The following is a 22,503-nucleotide window of genomic DNA, read 5'->3' on the forward strand; positions in this document are numbered from 1 at the left end:
CACACCCTCTGTGAAACCCCGCCCACTGTCAGAGACACGCCCTCTATGAAACCTCGCCCACTAACAGAGACACCCTCTGTGAAACCCCGCCCACTAACAGAGACACGCCCTCTGTGAAACCCCGCCCACTAACAGAGACACGCCCCTATGTGAAACCCCGCCCACTAACAGAGACACGCCCTCTGTGAAACCTCGCCCACTAATAGAGACGCCCCTATGTGACACCCCGCCCACTAACAGAGACACGCCCTCTGTGAAACCTCGCCCACTAACAGAGACACGCCCCTATGTGAAACCCCGCCCACTAACAGAGACACGCCCTCTGTGAAACCTCGCCCACTAATAGAGACGCCCCTATGTGACACCCCGCCCACTAACAGAGACACGCCCTCTGTGAAACCTCGCCCACTAACAGAGACGCCCCTATGTGAAACCCCGCCCACTAACAGAGACACGCCCTCTGTCAAACCCCGCCCACTAACAGAGACACGCCCTCTATGAAACCCTGCCCACTAACAGAGACACACCCTCTGTGAAATTCCGCCCACTAACAGAGACTAAACCCGCCTGACTAGCTGACCAATCCCCATCTTCGTGCAAATGAATCTGTTTAACGTGACGCGGCTATCCAATAGAAGTACAACACATGGAGACTGGGGGAAGTCTCTCGTGGATCTCCACGGTAACAGAGACACACACCTTCTGTCAAACCCCGCCCTCCAACAGACATGTCCTCTGTCAAACCCCGCCCACCAACAGACACACCCTCTATCAAACCCCGCATACTAACAGTCAAACCCCGCCCATTAACACACACAAGGTGGAGATCCACTTGTCCGTGCTCCACTTTATTCCTATGGGTGACGTCAAGCTAACGCGCCAGCACAGCATTGCGGAAAGGCAGCGCTGCATTTGAACCGATTGCAACCAAGCCTGCAGTCTCCCTCTCAGAAACTGAAGCTTTCGCGCCTCGATCGCCCCCCCGGTGGCCGGTCCCAGTATAGCCGCCCCTCTGTGTTTTCTAATGGACGCGAGACAAACTAAACAATAAAATTACACTTCATACCCCGCCCACTAACACACACCCTCTGTCGAACTCCGCCCACCAACAGTCATACCCCGCCCACTAACACACACCCTCTGTCGAACTCCGCCCACCAACAGTCATACCCCGCCCACTAACACACGCCCTCTGTCAAACTCCGCCTACCAACACAAGGCTTGTTCGACTTCATGCGGCGCTGCACACACCTATCAGCGTTTGACTTGAAGCAGTGCATGCTGGTTATAAATTTTAGTTTTATTTTATATGCAATTTAAATAGATCTTACATTTGGGCCTAAATATTTGTTTTGTTTGCGTCACTGTGACATGTGGAGCACAAAGTACAGAAGCAGAGGGCGGACAGCGAGAGCAGTGTGTGTGTGATACTCCTAAAAATCCCTTACAGCAGCTTCAGTGTTGCTCAAAGTGTTTAAATATGTAACTAAACAGATGCTGAATGACCCTGAACTGTGTGTGTGCAGAGACACTCTTCAGTCGTTCATCAAGATGCCTGTTTCCTGACGACTGTAGTCCTGAGGAAGAGTCAGTGTGTGTATCATGATGAACGTCATTTACTGACACACACCGCTCTACAAACTACTGATAGTGCTTGATAGATGGCATCTGTGACACATACACACACACACACACACACACATACAAACACACACACATTTGTTTTTGTGACATATGGGGACATTCCATAGGCGTAATGGTTTTTATACTGTACAAACCGTATTTTCTATCCCCTTACACTGCCCCTAAACCTACCCATCACACACACACACACACACAGACACACAGACACACACACACACACACACACACACACACACACACACACACACACACACACACACACACACACACACACACACACACACACACACACACACACACACACACACACACACACACACACACACACACAAAATCTACCCATCACAGGAAACATTCTGCATTTTTACTTTCTCATAAAAACTCCTCCTGTGTGATTTATAAGTCTTTTGTAAAGTGGGGCCATGGGTAATGTCCTCATATTTCACCCTCTCCTGTAATACCTGTGTCATACCCATGGCATTATACACATTTGAGTCCTCATATGTCACAAAAACATGCCCATTCTCTCTCATACACACACTCACACACACACTCACACACACTCAGCAGTTTAAGACTTCTCCACGGGCGTCATGCCGATAAATGTTCCATTTTTCTCATCTTGATCGTCCACTTTGCCGCTCACAGGAGCGTATGACGTGTCTTTCTTTGCGGAGGGCTAAAAAGGAGAAAGAAAAGACGATACGATTAGAAACAAACTTTATGCAAGAACATAAACACTTACAAGAGCACTCGAGTAGAGCGTGTTTAAAGGGTTAGTTCACCCCAAAATGAACATTATTTAATGAATTCCTCGCCCTCATGTCGTCGGACACCCGTAAGACCTTCGTTCATCTTCAGAACACAAATGAAGATATTTTAGTGTAAAGCTGAGAAAGGCTTCAGATAGGCCTCCATTGGCATTCAGTCCATTCCCACTCACAAGACCCATAAAGGCCCTAAACACATCGACACACAGCCCATCTCACTACAGCGGCTGGACGATCATTTTACAATGAGATGAGAATAGTTATTGTGTGCAAAAATCAAAATAACGACTTTTTCCGCCGAGTTATTGACGTGAACTCGACGCATGCGTGAGAATATGATCCGCCGTTCATGACCAGAAGAGGAGGAGCGAGACCGACACGGAAGACAATAACTCGGCGGATAAAGTCATTATGTTGATTTTTGCACACAATAACTATTCTCGTCTCATTGTAAAATGATTGTCCAGCCGCTGTAGTGAGATGGGCTGTGTGTCGATGTGTTTAGTGCCTTTATGGGTCTTGTGAGTGGGAATGGACTGAATGCCAATGGAGGCCTATCTGAAGCCTTTCTCAGCTTTACACTAAAATATCTTCATTTGTGTTCTGAAGATGAACGAAGGTCTGACGGGTGTCCGACGACATGAGGGCGAGTCATTAATGAAATCATTTTCATTTTTGGGTGAACTAACCCTTTAAGTCCTTAAACCAGTAAAGCATCATGGGATTGAGACTGTTAGTGAATCAGTTTAAGTTAAGCCTGTTCCACACATCTGAGTTTTAATATTACAGATTTTCTCAGTCGCTTTGGTTCATTTCTCAGATCAGAATTGAAATACTCAAAACTATCTGTTCAATTCTCTCATCATTGTGTCTCTTGTGCTGCACATCAGAAAAGCAGTTTCTCATTTCTTTGAACAGGTTGCAAATGCTTCGGTACATCCCTGCCAATGATTATGTCCAATCCTCTGCTGTTTCCTCCATTATCAGTCGCTCATGTTGATCAGAATGGATTATATTGGGTCTCTGTTGAATTGTCTCACCCCCACAACATTTAGGCTCAAGCTCATAGCATAAGTCTTTACATGCAAAATGGTTGAACAAGTTATCATAATATGTCTAACATATTTCTATACTTTTTATATTTCCATTAGACTTTTTTCTAAATCTGTCCTGAATTGGTAAATTGCTCCCAGGTGAATCTAGACTTTCTCTAACGAAGGTGCTTCTTATGAAACATCAACTAGCAGATATATATATTTCTACAGCACCGCATGTACAGTTTTTCCTGTTCACATTTCTTCTTTAGGTTTTTTTGTGTGCTATTCAGTGCTGTCTTTTCATTTCTGTATCTCAATGACATGTTCTGTCAATAAAATACAGTACAAACAGTACGAGTGTAAATTTGAATCTTTTCCATTCTCTTGCAATTACACTCACACACACACTAAGATGTAACTTACAATTGACTTGTCATCAAAACTTGAGCCATATTTCCATCAGAACATCCCTCCAGAGTAAACTGTTATATTGACAACATGACTAAACAATCTGACTGTCTTATCCGTCCACAATGACACGAGGACTTGTCCTTCTGATGGCACTGACATGTTCATCGACAGATATTTACTTCTGAGAGATGAACGAAGGATTTTGAGGAAGAGAGTGGCTTTCGCAGGTTATCCATGGAGTTTTGCTATTTGTACAAATTGTTTTGAGAAATGCACTTACTGTTTTGCAAATTGTGAGTTTGATTCGAGAAATGTACCAAAGCGACAGAGAAAAGCTGTAATAATGCATGTCACATGCCTGTCCTGTCCTGTTTGGTGGTGTTTTGTTATTTTGGGCATGTGCTCCTGTCTGTCTAGATCCCTCCCTCTTGTTATCTCTTTATTGTGTTTCCTCATTACCTGTCTGATTTGTCCCTTTATAAGTCTCCTCACGACTGCTATGTTTTGAGTTTGTTTGTGGGTTTGATTGTGTTCTGCCCCCTCATGGGTTTTAAGTAAATATGTCTTATCTGCACTTGAGTCCTCACTCCTGTTTTTTCCTGTATATAACGTGACAGCACGTGCATATTTAGATGCTCTAGGAATCGGTTCTATCAAAGTTACCAACAAACATTCTTCCAGTAACACAAACAACATTCATTTAAAGTTATCTGGCCTCTGATAATGTTCTCAAACATTCTTCATAAGCTGTTCATGAAATGTTCACTGGACGTTTGTATAACATTAGGGGCGTTTACATGCAAACCAGTAAACTGACAACGCAAGTAAACCACGTTTACATGAGTTTATTAATAAACTGGGTTATTTCCTTTTAGTGACGTCAGAAATTATAATAATGTCCGTATCTGACTCGGAGTATCCCAAATGTTTTGTCAGTTGTGATGTTAATAAAGCGTGAGCTGGAGATTTACGGCTCCTATTATCCCTTATCAGCTCCAGATGCAGCGTTTAGACTGAACCTCTTCTGCTTCTGCCTCATGAGATGAGAACACATCTTTACAATGCTCTGGGTCTTAAAGAGTCTGCGTTTGTGATATATGTCCTTATTTCATGCGAAACGCCAGCTCGCTCTGTCTGGATGCGTTTAAATCTGCTCCGTTTGTGTTTTTGTCACCTATCACACATGAGCACTTCAATAAGCCGACAGAAAGCAGGTTAATGCGTTTACATTAGGGGTGTAACGATACGCGTATTCGTATTGAACCGTTCGGTACGAGGCTTTCGGTTCGGTACGCGGTACGCATTATGTACCGAACGGTTCTTGGTCTAATTAATTAGATTTGGAAAATAAAAAAGAATGTAAAATATAATATTATGCGTTCAACAAGGAAGCCAATAACCAAAACGACGTAACAGGCAATGCCCCTGACTAAGAGAAAAAAACAAAAATATTTTTTAGACTGCTCAGTCAGGTGCTCGCTTACTCAGTACACGCTGAATGCTCGTTGCAAAATGGCTATTGCGTTTAACAGACCAGAAATAGAAGATCCTCCAATAACCAACGGGTCTGGTGTGTTGGTGAACTTTGGATTCTCTGTAAGCTATGATGGTGTTGGCAAGAGTGATGGATTAAAAAACAACGGTATGTCGCATTTGCTATATGATGGTACAGCAGCGGGAATAACTCATGTCAATCAACTCATTTACGCCGACAACAAGACGATAAAAAGAATAAACAGCCACAAACTATCCCACAAACTATCCCCGCAGCATTTAGACCGACATTTCCAACTTATTCAAATGGCAAAAGACATTTATAGCCGCGGATATGAGACCTTACGCCCGTTTCACACAAACTCCGTCTGCAGTGCATATAGCCTATGCGGTGCGTATTTTTTCTGTACCCATGTTAACGGTTGCGGACTGAAAACGCAACATATGTGAAAGGACAACAGGGCGTGTGGCTCCTGCACCGCATACGCAGCGCAAAACGCACCGCAGACGGAGTTTTAAGAACGTGCTTAAAGTAATTAAACCCCGTTACAATGTTCCTTCACGAGCCCATTTCAGCCAGTAATTCCCGCTTTGTACTACAAAACAAAAGCCCAAATAGAGAACCAATTGGCCAAAGCAACAGCGGTTGCTCTGACAACAGACGGCTGGACGTCAAGGGCTACACAAAGCTACCTGACTGTAACGGCACATTACATTACCGATGAATGGGAGCTGAACAGCCACGTTCTTCAGACACGCCCCCTTGAGAGTCAAACAAGTCAGGATTTGAGAACATAGAAGATGAGCAAAGTATAGCTCCATCTTTGTTCAATGTAAAAAAATCACACAAAAAAATCATACTTTGTTAGTTTTAAAAAATAAAAAAGGTAATTTATCTGCCAATTTTTTTATTTTTGCTGTATCTAAAACGTACCGAACCGTACCGAACCAAACCGTGACGCCAGTGCATCATATCGAACGAACCGTGACACCAGTGTATCGTACCGAACCGTGACACCAGTGCATCAAATCGAACGAACCGTGACACCAGTGCATCATATCGAACGAACCGTGACACCAGTGCATCATATCGAACGAACCGTGACACCAGTGCATCATATCGAACGAACCGTGACACCAGTGCATCATACCGAACCGTGACACCAGTGCATCATATCGAACCGAACCGTGACACCAGTGCATCATATCGAACCGAACCGTGACACCAGTGCATCATATCGAACGAATCGTGACACCAGTGCATCATATCGAACCGAACTGTGACACCAGTGTATCATATCGAACGAACCGTGACACCAGTGCATCATATCGAACGAACCGTGACACCAGTGCATCATATCGAACGAACCGTGACACCAGTGCATCATATCGAACCGAACCGTGACACCAGTGCATCATATCGAACGAACCGTGACACCAGTGCATCATATCGAACCGAACTGTGACACCAGTGCATCATATCGAACCGAACCGTGACACCAGTGCATCATATCGAACGAACCGTGACACCAGTGCATCATATCGAACCGAACTGTGACACCAGTGTATCATATCGAACGAACCGTGACACCAGTGCATCATATCGAACCGAACCGTGACACCAGTGTATCATATCGAACCGAACCGTGACACCAGTGCATCATATCGAACGAACCGTGACACCAGTGCATCATATCGAACCGAACCGTGACACCAGTGCATCATATCGAACCGAACCGTGACACCAGTGCATCATATCGAACGAACCGTGACACCAGTGCATCATATCGAACGAACCGTGACACCAGTGCATCATATCGAACCGAACCGTGACACCAGTGCATCATATCGAACAAACCGTGACACCAGTGCATCATATCGAACCAAACCGTGACACCAGTGCATCATATCGAACGAACCGTGACACCAGTGCATCATATCGAACCGAACCGTGACACCAGTGCATCATATCGAACCGAACCGTGACACCAGTGCATCATATCGAACCGAACTGTGACACCAGTGTATCATATCGAACGAACCGTGACACCAGTGCATCATATCGAACGAACCGTGACACCAGTGCATCATATCGAACGAATCGTGACACCAGTGCATCATATCGAACGAACCGTGACACCAGTGCATCATATCGAACCGAACCGTGGATTTTGTGAACCGTTACACCCCTAGTTTACATGCATCGCGGAATCGAGGTAAGAGGCAAAAAACTCCCTGTCCTGACCGGTTTATGCTTACGCCGTTTATGAGCTTACTCCGATAAAAGAAAACGGGTTACCGCGTTTACATGACCATGATCATTGTCGGCTTATTGGGCATAATCGGCTTAAGAACCTGCATGTAAACGCACCCATTCTTTAAATTAAATGTTCTTAGAATATATTTTTGTTAGCTAGGTTTGAGCAACAGGAAGGCTACAGGAGTTCAACATGTGATATGATTGGGGAAATGATTATGCACCACAGACGTGCGATGTGTGAGACAGGCCTGAACTAGCAGTGTTAATTGTAAGGTTAATGAGTGTGTGAACTTACAAGAGCGCAGTGGAAAGCCTCAGCGAAATCAAAACGCTTCACTTCAGTCTAAATAAAAGCAGATCAGCTGTTCATTTGCTCAGGTTAGACACAATGTTAATAAGCAAAGACAGCACAGCATTGTTTCTAGTGAACTGATTAGAGAGCAGCATGTGGCGGCTAGTGACTTCAGGAAAGCGGGTGATTGAGTTATGACAGGAAACATAAACCACAGTCTGAACAACAGCAGTGTAAAGAAACCTCAGCTCCAAAAAGATACGAGCTACTAGTCATTTAAAGCCTTTAAACTACAGGACCCCACCATTTAAAAAATGTGGTTCGAGACGCTGACTAAAAAAGCCGCTTACTACACTGAAGCTAGTGAAAGGTGCAATGTATTTTTAATCAAATGATTAGTTTAAATTAAATAAGTTAATGTTTATCTGAGGAAGGCAAGGTTTTCTTGAATGTTCTTTTGGTAACGTTAATATAACGTTTGTTACATAAAACATCCTAAACTAGAATCTGTTTGGTAACCATGCTAAGCACAAAATCATTTATATTTATATTAGTTTATGAAACATTTCTTATTAGGGATTCACAATATATCGGTCACCATATCTCCCGATATATGTTAATTTTTAATGTTATCGTTGTCGGCCGATATACGTTCATTTTTACCGTTATCGTTATTGTCTGATATATGTTCATTTTTAATGTTATCGTTATTGTCCGATATATGTTCATTTTTAATGTTATTATAATCGGCCGATATATGTTTGTTTTTAATATTATCGTTATCGGTCGATATATGTTTATTTTTAACGGTATCACTGTTGGCCACCATATCGGTATCGGCCAATATATGTTCATTTTTAATGTCATTGTTATTGGTCATCATATCGGTATCGGCCGATATATGTTCATTTAAAATGGTCTCATTATCGGCCACCATATCAGTATCAGCTGATATATGTTTGTTTTTAATGTTATTGTTATTGGCCATCATATCGGTATCGGCCAATAAATGTTCGTTTTAAATGTTATCATTATCGGCCACCATATCGGTACCAGTCGACATATGTTCGTTTTTAATGTTACTGTTATTGGCCACCATATCGGTACCGGCCGATATATGTTCGTTTTTAATGTTACTGTTATTGGCCACCATATCGGTATCAGTCCCACTCCTGCTGAAACAGGGGGTTCATGACCCTTGAAGGGTTAATGTTTCTTTCTACGTTTACATAACAAAGAATTTTTGAACATTCTTAGAACATATTTTTGGTTAGCTGAGAGATCCAAATCCACTGATTTTGTCAAACTCCACACTTGTTTCTTGTCTTTTTCCCTCTACTGCAGTGACCGTGTGAAAGAGAATATTGATTCATAAAGGTCAATGTGGAAGAATAGCGTTCTGTTTCCAAAGCAAACACATACAGAACAGACACTGAATTATTTGGCGCATATATTAGTGTCACATGACGCAGCTTTAGTGCCTGTGAACCGTGCTGACAGCCAAAGATTTGGTGGGAAAGTGAAGAGTAAGCTGGGAAGTAATAGTGATTGTACTGCTGTCACATTACATTACCTTGTTCTGATAGAAGCGTATGGCGAGGATGATGGCGACTAACAGCAGGATGACTCCAAGAGCGACGAGGATGAGAGGGAAATAAGAGACTAGAGTCACGACCAAAAGCAGCTTCTGAATCCTCGCGGCCGAAGCGTCGTCAATCACCACCGACTGCACAACAAATCATATTCAACAGCAGATTCAACAGTAACGGCTGGTTAACCACTTCAGCTCTGCACCCCCCACTGGACCCACTTGTGGGTCCAAAATTGCATCATCATAATCTTTAAAACAAATCTATAACTCGCGCACCACAAAACTAGACATATATTGTATAATTTGAAAAATTATAACCTCAGCTTTCTTAATTACCCAATAACTTCTGCATTTATATTACATAGAAGAAAATAATACAGTCTGAATTCGAACCCGCTGCAATGACCCCCCCCCCCCTTGAGAAAATCATACAAATAATATAAAATTTCATATTTTTATCACACAAACACACCTAAAATAGACAAGTCATATATCAAATGAAAGCTATCGGCCTCAAGAATATCGCTGAGCAGTGTATTTCACCAATTTAATAATTTACAGTAACTTTATTATCAAAAGAATCACAAAGATGGAAATGACTCCTTTGAACAAGCACACATGAGTCATATTCCTGTTTGGATCACAAACTTGTCGTAAAGCTACTAGCCTATATCAGCTTGTTCCTTAGGTTATTTGCTAGTCAAAATGAGACTATTTTCACATGTCTGTGAGCAAGTATGGCCAAATGACACTGTAATATGTCACCGATGTCCAGATCAAAACATGTGATGCAGATAAATACTCTAATATCGTTAGTTTTGATTGTCGATGTTAGCCACAATTTTTGATGACGTCATACGACAAAAAAGCTGAGAATCTCAGCTCTTTATAGACATGTGGATCATGCTTCTAGACCAATCAGAGCCTGAGATCTCCCTTTACAGCGTTGAAGAGGCGGAGCCTTCTTTCCGATTTCCTAGTGGCCAGTTTATGTCAATGCAGAGGAGTAGGAGTTATTAGATACTTTGGGCCGATTCATTTCAATAACTTTTGGAAGGAGATATCAAGAAAATTATTTCCCCCCCTGTTTAATGCCAATTTATAGAATCAATAGAAACTTTCAGAAAGGTTGTAGACATAAAAGAAAAAATATTTAGATTTTTAAATAACAAATTAATTAAAAATAATTAAATATATTTATTTGTATTAGGGCTGTGCAATATATCGAAATTATCAAAATATCGCAAATGTACATATCGCAATGGCTTGCAATATGTGAATGATTTTAATAGGCTACTTCAACACTGTGAAAAGTGTACGTTTTAGGTCACACATTGGGCAGAGAATAGACTGGGCACATTACTGTTACTTATGGGACTTGCTTGACGTTAAAAATAGTTATTAAACGCAATAATTTGCAGTGTCGCGCTGTCTGACACACACACACCGAAACGTGAAAAATTTGTGACACATTTTTTCTACAACACAGCTGGTCACTTTCAGAAGTTGTAGCAATGCTTTCTTTTCCCAGAAAGAATGTGAAACGCAAATGGGGTTCATTCTCAGTTTGTAAATAATTTTTTAACATAATTGAAATAGATTTTACACACTAATTGCTATATCGTATCGCATATTGAATATCGCATTATTTAACAAGATATTGCATATTTCTTCAATATCGCACAGCCCTATTTTGTATATGTTTATCATAAAATTGTGAATAGATACAATCAGGGCTTGACATTAAGCATGTTCATGGGCGTGTCCTTCGTGCTTGTCCTTCGAATGAAATCGTTCATTCACTTGTCCGAGTAAAAAAATTGCTTGTCCGGAAAAAAGTATTCAAAAATATTTTTTTTAATTTTGTGTATGTGTGTGTGTGTTGTAACTATAATTTGTTCTGAAGCAATATTTTCACCACTGTTCAATCAGCTTTGACATATTTAAATCTGCATATTTGTGAATTTTTGTGTGTGCTTTTTTTGTTTTTATTGAATCATTTCAAATGTGTGATATTTGTACCTTTTATAAAGGGCATTCCCCCTAATCTTATTAAATACAGGCTATGCTTCAGGTTTAATTTTATATTGTTAAATTTGATCCATACATTCAATTCAATTAAGACAGTATAAGGGCTGTTAACAATAAAATTAAATAATTTACACTGAAAAATTACAACTGCATTAAATAATGTTTTGAGATTTGTAGTTTTGAATAGACACATAAGAAATGCTGGAAATAATGTTTAAACATGAAACTAAACCTCCAGTAGGTGGCAGCAGCTGAGTCGTAATGAGTCAGCCATTCAAACGATTCATTCAAACACTGAATCGTTCAGTAACACACTTGTTGCTGAGGGACGCGTTACGGTTCTGCTGTGTGTAAACGATTTTCGCTGCTGAAATCGAACAAAAGCACTCAATATTGCATCTAAAATGTAAGTGACTTTAAGTGAATGTAAATGTAAGTGAATGTTAATTATTTGTTGATGAAACTGTCATATGAAAGCAGTGTCATTTTCAGTCGTGATGGTATTCAGCAAACAGCCTAAACGCTCTAGTGTTGTGATTTCTCCTCGAGGGGCTGCACGAGCGTCAACAGCGCGACCTTGTTATCCGACCAGTTCATCATATATTATTATCCACCACTATCCATTGCCACTTACACTAAATATGCACAATCATTCGTGCATTTTGGTGATTCGCTAGTTATTTTTTGTTTTAATCAGGCTCTTGTCCGTCGGGCAAGTAAAATAATTTTTCACTTGTCCCTTCAAAAAATCCGCTTGTCCCGGAAAAGCATTAATGTCGAGTCCTGTCCAATTAATTATATGCAATATTCCAACAATGTGTTAAAATTTAGTTTTCTGTCCAAATGAGACCATTTTTATCAATTTTACTCCATTGTATGTGGGTAGGGCGCTCTTTTAAATTCAGATATGCCTAATTCTCCAAAAAAAAAAGCACAATGTTCTGCAGAGCTGAAGTGGTTTTAAATCATCCTGCCGACTCTCACCTCGTTCAGAAACAGAATGGGGAAGATGGTGCTGTTGAGGTTCCTCGTCAAACTGAGGAGACAAAGATCTCCAGCTATAAAACTCTATAAACACACACGCCTGTTTATCAGCAAACCGTGATTAAATATATCACACAGGAAAACACCACTCACGGAAATCCCGTCACTCTGTCAAGATGAATGTTGATCTGGGCTCTTTTCATGGCACGAACAGGTATTCCCATAGTCTGACACAGGAGAAGAAGCCAAGATCAGAATCAGAGTGCAATTAGCAAAAATTCAATAGGAAAAATGCATAATAGAAAGAGACAATGCTCATGAAAAAGTCTCCTAAATGGCACGTTTTTTTTCTTCATTTAACTCCTAAACTCTGAAACAGCCTTCCTGATAAACATCTCTGACAAACAGCTGAAAGCCTTCCCGATAAACAGCTCTTTAGCCAAGAATTCACATAATGCTTCTCAAAAATGTACCACAATTATATCTGATGAAATAGAACAAATACACAAATCATCTTTTGCCTAAAATGCTGTTAAAGTAAGCTAATTCTTCCGGTTCTGATTCCCTCCCAGCTAACACAAGTTTTACTTAAGATCCCATTAAGTTATTGTTCTACAGATAACTACAGATCATCCAGCATTTGTGATGTTTTTAGGAAACGCCGACAATTGTAAAGAATTCAGACGTCGGCATTATTGAATTAACATGCAAAAATTTTATATTAACCTAATATTGTAATATTATCCTTATACTGTAATCATTACAAGCACAAGTATTAATAGAGCAAAACAGTTCCAGAAGTAAAAAAAACTCAATTCATTTTTAACAATAACTTATTAAAGCTGTTAAAGACAGCCCTACTATGAGCTAAAGGATTATTAATCTGTGGAATTTAGGTTTAAATAATTGTTTAACAGTTAAATTTGTGGTGAAAAACTACATTAACCATGATGCTCTACAGAAAATTCCACCAGTCAAAGTGGGTGGAGCTCGTTAGCTCCACCCACTCCCATGAAGCACTGTAAAGGACGAACTTGAGACCATACACTCTCAATATTTGTTTATATGTGCATATTTTGCAAAAAAAAAAGTTTTTATATACGGTATAAACATCTTTCAAAGAATAGTTTTATATTTCTCCACCGTTTTTAATTTGATTATGGTGTTTGCAATGCTTCATGGGATTGTAGTTCTTTCCCTCACGGAAGCTGGTAAGTTCACAGCCTTGTATTTTTAATCAAAGTTTGTAATGTTATTACATTACAATGTTCTCCTCGAAGCTGATTGGTTTGGTTTATTGTTTATAGCGCTGTAGACTTTTGAAATCCCTATGAGAGGAATGAATGGAAAAAATTAGGGCTGTGCAATATATAGAAATATCGCAAATGTACATATCGCAATATGCAATATGGCTCACAATATCTGAATGATTTTAATAGGCTACTTCAACACTGTGAAAAGTGTACGTTTTAGGTCACACATTGGGCAGAGAATAGACTGGGCACATTACTGTTACTTATGTGACTTGCTTGACGGTAAAAAGAGTTATTAAACGCAATAATTTGCGAAAAACAATCATTTGCAGTCTCGCGCTGTCTGACACACACACCGAAACATGAACAATTTGTGACACAAATTTTTTCTACAACACAGCTGGTCAATTTCAGAAGTTGTAGCGATGCTTTCTTTTCCCAGAAAGAATGTGAAACGCAAATGGGGTTCATTCTCAGTTTTTAAATAATATTTTTAATATCATTTAAATAGATTTTACACACTAATTGCAATATCGTATCGCATATCGAATATCGCATTATTTAACAAGATATCGCATATCGCATTTTTCTTCAATATCGCACTTCAATATAATACTTCAGAAACCAACGCTGCTGAAAAAGTGAGCGGGCGCTAATGAACTCTATTTCTGCCTAACATGTTTGTTGTCTGAATACATGAAGCTATATGGACGTTACTTTAACTCATCTCTGACTGATAACAGAATACTTCCTAAAGTCTAACACTGAAACAAGCATTTCTGTAAAGCTGCTTTGAAACAATATTGCGCTATACAAATACGTTGAACTGAGAATTAGTTTGAGAGTGTGTGATCACACAGCTGAAGGTGATGGTGCTGATGTTGCTTACAGGGTTCAGATCCAGAAAGGTCTGATGGAGCCCGTGGACCGGAGAAATGCCGTCAATGGCGTTGGCGTACTTCTCATCGCCCAGATGGAAGTGAGGGAAAGACACGACTACAGGAGCACCTGTCACACACACACACCAACACCATCATGAGGCTCACGGAACCAAAGTAACATACATGACATTCAAGACAGACATTTGAGCAGTTCATGCATTCCCTGAGACCCCAAAATCAGAAGACAAAAAATAACAAAATCATACTTCTCACTTCTAGTACATGCGTTGCACGTTGTATTTAACACTGTGATTCCAACCATATATCAAGCCACTCAAAACCATCAGGGTGAACAGTGTGCATCTGAAGTGTAATCCATTATTTATCGGCTCTAATATATCAGCCACATTTTCTTAACGTTAGCGATATGGCGGCCGACTGATATGGTGGCTGATGGCGATAACATTACAAACGAACATATATCAGCCGATACCGATAACATTACAAACGAACATATATCAGCCGATACCGATAACATTAAAAACGAACATATATCAGCTGATACCGATAAAATTACAAACGAACATATATCAGCTGATACCGATAACATTACAAACAAACATATATCAGCCGATACCGATAACATTACAAACTGACATATATCAGCCGATACCGAAAACATTACACACAAACATATATCAGCCGATACCGATAACATTACAAACTGACATATATCAGCCGATACCGAAAACATTACAAACGAACATATATCAGCTGATACAGATAACAAACATATATCAGCCGATACCGATAACATAAAAAACGAACATATATCAGCTGATACAGATAACAAACATATATCAGCCGATACCGATAACATTACAAACGAACATATATCAGCCGATACCGCTAATATTATAAACAAACATATATTAGCCGATAAAAACTGACATATATCGGTCAATAACGATATGATGGCCGATAACGATAACATTAAAAACTAATATATATATATATATATGCTGATACTGATATGGTGGCCAATAACGGTGACATTAAAAACTAATATATATCAGCCGATACCGATATAGCAGCCGAGAATGATAACATTAAAAACTACCATATATCAGCCGATACCGATATGGCTGCCGATAACGATAATATTAAAAACTGACATATATTGGCCGATACCGATATGGCAGCCAATAACGATAACATTAAAAACTGACACATATCGTCAATACCGATATGGTAGCCGATAATGATAATATTAAAAACTGACATACATCAGCCAATACCGATATAGCGGTCGATAACGATAACATTAAAAACGTCTCGGTTACGTATGTAACCCTCGTTCCCTGAGGAGGGAACGGAGACGTAACGTCAGTGACTGACGAATGGGGGGGTTTCGCTTAGAAGCCTGTCATCTCCGAGACTAGAAAGCGCCCAATGGCAGTGCCAATGCCATGGGCATGCGAGATTTGCATGCGTAACTCCGCCTACCCACGTGGGTATATAAGGAAGTAGCTGGCATCATCGCATTATGTTTTACCTGCTGAGGAGCCAAGTTGAACTCCGTTCCAGCGGTACAGCGGATGTGGCAACGGGACGTTACGTCTCCGTTCCCTCCTCAGGGAACGAGGGTTACATACGTAACCGAGACGTTCCCTTTCGTTCAGTCACTCCGACGTAACGTCAGTGACTGACGAATGGGGGTCCCAATGCAATAACGCCACTCGGCTGTCTTCCAGTGCCCTGCGCAAGCGTGAGAACCCTGATGCAAGTTAGGACGGTCAAAGGCCTCTACTTAACGCAGGAATACCAAGGTACACTGGGAGGCATATTCCAGGAGGAGATATGCGCCAAGATGCCTACCCGTAGGGAGGACTTAGGAATACACGTATGACCCCGGAGGGCTGCATACGGAAGATCACTGGGGTACCAGCCGAAGGTGGATTTTTAACCCCAGGGGGTGGCAAGGTTGCCAAGGGAATACACCCGCTCAGGGAGGCTTACGGTGGAAATACACATGTGGGGGTCGCCGGAGGGGAACCATGCACATGGGGCACCTGGCCGGACACGAGTGTCTGGGCTAAGGGCAGACTTACTGGCGTCGGCGTCGTCAGTGCTGGAGGAGCTCAGCGCTCTCGGGGAACTCACCTGAGAAGAATATCGCACGTATCCAGTCCGTGGAGTGGAATGGCGAGCAAGCGAAGACACCTGAGCCAATCCATTACCGGCCACTTGTAGAGGCGAGTACATAGTCGGATACAGGCTCCACTCGGAGGTTATAAAACCTGGCGAATGTGTTTGGTGTCGCCCAGCCGGCAGCTCTGCAGATGTCTGTCAGCGGAGCGCCATGTGCTAAAGCCCAAGAGGAGGCCACACTCCGGGTGGAATGGGCCCTGACCCCAAGGGGACATGGGCGTCCCTGCTGCTGGTAAGCCAAAACAATGGTGTCCACTATCCAGTGAGACAGCCTTTGCTTTGAGAGAGCCTTCCCTTTCAGCTTCCCACCATAACAGACAAAGAGCTGGTCTGAGGTCCTGAAACACTGCGTCCTGTCTACGTAAGCGCGAAGGGCGCGTACTGGACAGAGCAATGCCAAGGCTGGGTCTGCCTCCTCCAAAGGCAGCGCTTGCAGGTTCACCACCTGGTCTCTGAACGGAGTGGTGGGAACCTTGGGCACATATCCAGGCCGGGGTCTCAGGATCACGTGAGAGTCGGCCGGCCCGAATTCCAGGCACGCTTCGTCAACCGAAAATGCCTGCAGGTCCCCTACCCTCTTGATGGAGGCCAGTGCGGTCAGGAGCGCTGTCTTCATAGACAAGAACTTAACATCTACTGACCGCAAAGGCTCAAATGGGGCCCTCTGCAGAGCACTTAGAACTACTGAGAGGTCCCAAGAGGGTACGAGAGGAGCACGAGGAGGATGTAGTCTCCTCGCACCCCTCAGGAAACAGATGACCAGGTCGTGCTTACTTACCGTTTTCCCGTCCAGGAGGTCATGGTAGGCGGCGATAGCGGCCACATAAACCTTCAGGGTGGATGGAGACAGCCTTCGATCCAACCCTTCCTGGAGGAAAGAGAGCACAGACCCGATCGGGCATTTCCAGGGGTCTTCTTGGCGAGAAGAGCACCAATTGACGAAGAGGTTCCACTTCAACGCATAGGCCTGTCTCGTGGACTCGGCCCGAGCGGAAGTGATGGTAGCCACCACCGGAGGTGGTAGGGTACTCAAACCTGCCGCGTCCCGTCCAGGAGCCACACGTGGAGGTTCCAAAGATTGGGACGCGGGTGCCACAGGGTGCCCCGTCTCTGAGAGAGTAGGTCTTGTCTCAAGGTCTGGAATCTGGTAGGTCTGGAAGCCCAATTGGCCAGGGAGGGGCTGTCGCAAGGAGCACTAGTTCTGGGAACCAGGTCCGGCCGTGCCAGTACGGGGCGACCAAAATGACCTGCTCCTTGTCCTCCATGACCTTGCACAGAACACGTGCAAGAAGGCTCACTGGGGGAAACGCATACTTGCGTAGGCCCCGCGGCCAGCTGTGCGTCAGTGCATCCGTGCCGAGCGTGCCCTCGGTCAGGGAATAGTACAGGCTGCAGTGGGACGAGTCGTGGGAGGCAAACAGATCTACCTGTGCGTCCCCGAACTGATCCCAAATCAGCTGGACCGACTGGGGATGGAGTCTCCACTCCCCAGGGATTGGCTGAACCCGTGAGAGCTCGTCGGCTGCACGGTTCAGGATCCCCGGGATATGGACAGCACGAAGGGACCTCAGGCGCTTCTGACTCCATAAAACGAGATGGCGGGCGAGTTGAGACATGCGGCGGGAGCGTAGACCGCCCTGGTGGTTGATGTACGCTACTACAGCCGTGTTGTCCGATCTGACTAGTACGTGTTGGCCCTTCAGCAACGCTCGGAAGCGGTGCAGGGCGAACCGTACTGCCAGCAACTCGAGGCAATTGATATGCAGGCGGCTCTGGCTCTCTGACCAAGAGCCGGCGGCTGCATGTCCATTGCACATGGCACCCCAACCCGTGGTGGACGCATCTGTTGACACAACAACATGCCGGGAAACTCATTCTAAGGGCACTCCTGCCCGTAGAAAACTGAGGTTCGACCACTGGGTGAGTGTCTGTCTGCAGGCCTGAGTCACTGGGACCCGGAGCGTGCCAGACCGCCATGCCCATCTCGGGACTCAATCGCGCACACTGCCGTCACCGGTCTCTGGGTGCTCAGAGATGGGTTTGTCAGTTCTTTCTTTAACCACATTAGGGTGCTGCCACCCCGGGGGGCGGCAGCTGAACGAAAGATTCTCCCCCGGCCCTCCACCGGGGGAAGGAGCGGCCCTGCTGCCGTCTCCTGGAAAGAACTGCCCATCTCTGAGCTGTCCGCGTCAGGAGCGCCGCTTGGCCTGGCGTTTAGCGGGCCGCAGGGCTGGCGCGGACTGGGGCGGCTTCTTGCGGCGCGCTCCGCAGCACGGCCCGGGTGAAGGCTGCTGCTGTGGCCGCGCGGGAGCGGGGGGGACCGCAGGAGGCCGCCCTCGGCGGCGAGGCAGCTGAGGCGACTGTGCCGGCGGCGCTTGGGGTGCAGCAGCGGGCCGCCGGGGCAGTATGTGCTTTATAGCCTCAGTCTGCTTCTGGGCGGCCGAGAACTGTTGGGCGAAGCTCTCGACTGCACCGCCGAATAGCCCAGCCTGGGATATGGGGGCGTCGAGGAAACGAGTCCGCTCGGCGTCCCGCATATCGGCCAGGTTGAGCCATAAGTGTCTCTCCTGGACCACACATGTGGACATCACCCGGCCCAGGGAGCGTGCGGTAACCTTCGTCGCTCGGAGAGCGAGGTCGGTCGCGGCACGCAGCTCATCTCTGAGCCCTGGGTCGGCTCCACCCTCGTGCATGTCGCACAGCAACTTGGCCTGGTAGGCCTGGAGGGTTGCCATGGCATGCAAAGAAGCGGCGGCCTGCCCCGCAGCTCTGTAGGTCTTCGACACCATGGAAGATGTGAATCTACAGGCCTTGGAGGGGTGCTTAGGATCGCCACGCCAGGAGGAGGCGCTCTGGGGACACAGTTGCATTGCCACAGAACGCTCCACCGGGGGGACCCCAGTGTACCCTCTAGCCGCCGCCCCATCGAGGGCGGAGAAGGCGGAAGAGGTTGCCAAACGTTCGCGAGAAGACACGGGGGCCCTCCACGAGCGCGCAACCTCCTCATGCACTTCCGGGAAGAAAGGAATTGGGGGCACGGCAGGACGGCTGTCCTGTCGTGGCGCACCCAAAAAACAATCGTCTAACCGCGAACGCTCCGGCCGGGGTGGAGGGTTCCACTCCAGACCAAGCGCTGCGGCCGCCCGGGCAAGCATGGCTGTCAGCTCCGGGTCCGACTCGGACAATGCTGGCGCGCCCGGAGGCGGCAGCACAGCCGAATCCTCATCCTCGGAGGACTCTAGCCCACCTTGTGATGCGGTTACCGACATCTCGTCCTCCTCTGGAGCGCCGAACGAAACCCGCGGACCGGCCGAGACCGAGGCCGCGGGCTCCATCACAATGCTCGCGGGTACCGGTGCAACAGAGGGGGGTGTGGGCCGAGGCATGAGCGTCGGAGCTGTATTCCACACCATCACCCTCAGGTCACCCTGGCCACCAGCCGAAGAGACGCCCCGCGGACCGGATGAGACCGAGGCCGCGGACACGTCAGATCGGGGGGTGACGGAGGGGACTCTCACTCCGGCGGCCGCACGGAGATCATTGAGTCTCGACCGCAACACGGAGATGGCCATGTTCCCGCAGTGAGAACATGACTCATCCACAAGCGCCGCCTCAGCATGCTGGAAGCCCAAGCATGCCAGACAGTGCGAATGCCCATCAGTGGAGTGTAAAGACCGGCCACACCCAGAAGCACACGGGCGAGACATCCTGAAAAGGACGTGCCACGTGTGAGCTCTTTTGTGAGAGGATTAACCTCGCAGTCGATGCCGAAGCGCCCAGGGGTCCACACACCAACTGGAAACCAATCGTATGACCAGCAGGCAGGAAGTATGTGACCGCTGGAACGCGCCGAACCCCAACACCGACTGGAAGATCCTGATCGTCTCGAAGAACTGACTTAACTCAGAAGGCTTATAGGAGTGAAAGGTATGTAATCCTTGGCTCCGAAGCATTAAAACATAATGCGATGATGCCAGCTACTTCCTTATATACCCACGTGGGTAGGCGGAGTTACGCATGCAAATCTCGCATGCCCATGGAATTGGCACTGCCATTGGGCGCTTTCTAGTCTCGGAGATGACAGGCTTCTAAGCGAAACCCCCCCATTCGTCAGTCACTGACGTTACGTCGGAGTGACTGAACGAAAGGGAACTGACACATATCGTCAATACCGATATGGTGGCAATAACGGTAACATTAATCGACCAATACCGAAATGGTGGCCGATAACGGTAACATTAAAAACTAATATATACCGGCCGATACCGATATGGCGATTGATAACGGTAAAATTAAAAACTAATATATACCGGCCGATACCGATATGGTGGTCGATGACAATAACATTAAAAACTAACATAGATCAGCCGATACCGATATGGCGGTCGATAACGATAACATTAAAAACTAATATATATATCGGCCGATACCGATATGGTGGTCGATGACAATAACATTAAAAACTAACATAGATCAGCCGATACCGATATGGCGGTCGATAGCGATAACATTAAAAACTAATATATATATCGGCCGATACCGATAAGTTGGCTGATAACGATAACATTAAAAACAAACATATATCAGCTGATAATGGCAGGTGTGACAAAATATCGTTTTAGGCCCCGATTATATATATATACGGATTAAATTTACCACTGTATGAATTAAACAAGAGCAAACAAACACTGAAACATCTGGCATCGTATACCACATACATTCTTTCTTCCTCAACAAGTTAGTGACCCTGTCAGACAAAAGAGAAGTTATTATTACGAATGTTCATCTAACAGCAGAAATGACGTCTTCTCCTCCTCACATTGTCTTACAAATAAGACGAGCCCCCTGAGACATGGTGGATGTTCATCCTGTCGTGATGTTAAAGAACGAAGGAACATCGTCTCATGAAAATATGGCTAGGAACTCTGACCTTGACGATGAAAACAATCAGGCGTGACCGTGAGTAACCCAGATGGATTTACCGCCTCTGTTCTGAGCACATGAGGGGAAATTAGACTCCAGCGTTACTGGGACAGAGGTGAGAGTTTTCCAGCCCTCATGTTTGACAACACACACGTGTGTGTGTGTGTTTGTGTGTGTGTGTGTGTGTGTGTGTGTGTGTGTGTGTGTGGTTATTTCATACACCTGTAATATGTGAGCGCTCGAATGCTTTGGCAATATAGTAATGGTGCTGCTGAAGCTCACATGAGCACAGCGTGACAGAAAACTATAAAACACAAACACAGATCTGAGAGGAAGGTCAGCAGTTCTACATGACTCACTTTACTTTAAGGGTCAAAATGCCCAGAAGTGACTTCAACTTGAAAACAATTATTCATAAACAAAAGTGAATAATATTCGTGCACGACTCATTTCACAAGTTATTAATTATTCTAGTAATTAATGCATTCATTTCGTGTGTCTAAAATTTTATATACAGTACCTGTCAAAAGTGGAAAGAGTAAAATTCAGCATCATTTTTTTTTAAAGTATATTAAAATTGAAATCCATTATTTTAAATTGTAATAATATTTAGCTGTTTTAATGTATTTTTGATCAAATAAATGCAGACTTGATGAGCAGAGGAGACTCTTTTTAAGAAACATTAAAAATAGTAATGTTTTCAAACTGGTAGTAATAAAAT

General features: G+C 44.4%; 1 protein-coding gene across 2 annotated transcripts in view; it reads right to left on the reverse strand.

Annotated features, from left to right (window-relative positions):
* Window positions 1-383: 383 nt before the first annotated feature.
* Window positions 384-22,503, reverse strand: part of LOC137045828 (lysosome membrane protein 2-like) — a 64,992-nt gene continuing 42,872 nt past the window's right edge. The window contains exons 9-15 of one of the 2 annotated variants that reach the window (XM_067422752.1): window positions 14,657-14,775; window positions 12,668-12,741; window positions 12,515-12,566; window positions 9,482-9,634; window positions 7,912-7,959; window positions 435-2,323; window positions 384-400 (exon numbers count right to left, since the gene is read on the reverse strand). In XM_067422752.1, the coding sequence (XP_067278853.1) occupies window positions 2,216-2,323; window positions 7,912-7,959; window positions 9,482-9,634; window positions 12,515-12,566; window positions 12,668-12,741; window positions 14,657-14,775 (554 nt within the window). In that variant the 3' untranslated portion in view covers window positions 384-400; window positions 435-2,215. The remainder of the gene's footprint in view (window positions 401-434; window positions 2,324-7,911; window positions 7,960-9,481; window positions 9,635-12,514; window positions 12,567-12,667; window positions 12,742-14,656; window positions 14,776-22,503) is intronic. The other variant, XM_067422753.1, reaches the window with a different exon arrangement.

Source organism: Pseudorasbora parva, chromosome 18 (genome assembly GCF_024679245.1).
Source record: "Pseudorasbora parva isolate DD20220531a chromosome 18, ASM2467924v1, whole genome shotgun sequence".
Taxonomy (NCBI): Eukaryota; Metazoa; Chordata; class Actinopteri; order Cypriniformes; family Gobionidae; genus Pseudorasbora; species Pseudorasbora parva.